Here is a 320-nt window from a genome sequence, read left to right as displayed (position 1 = left end):
TGCTGGTCTTCTGCAACTTGACCTCGGCGGGGAAGAGCAGCTCGGGGTGGCTGACCTTGCAAGTGTAGACCTCCCCCTTCTCCCATTCGTCGGCGCAAACGGTGGCGAAGCCGGCGACGCCGAAAAGGCCGTTGGGTTGCAAAACTTGAGGCGAAGGTTTGGTTTCCAATTTTTCGCCCGTTTCTTTCCACCACGAAACCACCAAACCTTCCACGCTCGGCAAGTTGGTCACCTTACACGTCAACTTGGCGACTTTATCCTTGAAGATATCGGCAAATATTGGCGGGGGGGGCTTCACCCTGTTTTTTTTGCTGTGCGGG

General features: G+C 55.6%; 1 gene segment (V, D, J or C); it reads right to left on the bottom strand.

Annotated features, from left to right (window-relative positions):
- Positions 1-4: 4 nt before the first annotated feature.
- Positions 5-320, bottom strand: part of LOC104157958 — a gene marked incomplete at both ends in the record, with an annotated part of 2202 nt that continues 1886 nt past the window's right edge. Inside the window, 1 exon segment of the C gene segment in view lies at positions 5-311. Coding sequence covers positions 5-311 — 307 coding nt within the window.

This window comes from Cariama cristata, unplaced genomic scaffold, assembly GCF_000690535.1.
Source record: "Cariama cristata isolate BGI_N322 unplaced genomic scaffold, ASM69053v1 scaffold4942, whole genome shotgun sequence".
In the NCBI taxonomy this organism is placed as follows: Eukaryota; Metazoa; Chordata; class Aves; order Cariamiformes; family Cariamidae; genus Cariama; species Cariama cristata.
This window is presented reverse-complemented; position numbering and strand designations above follow the sequence as displayed.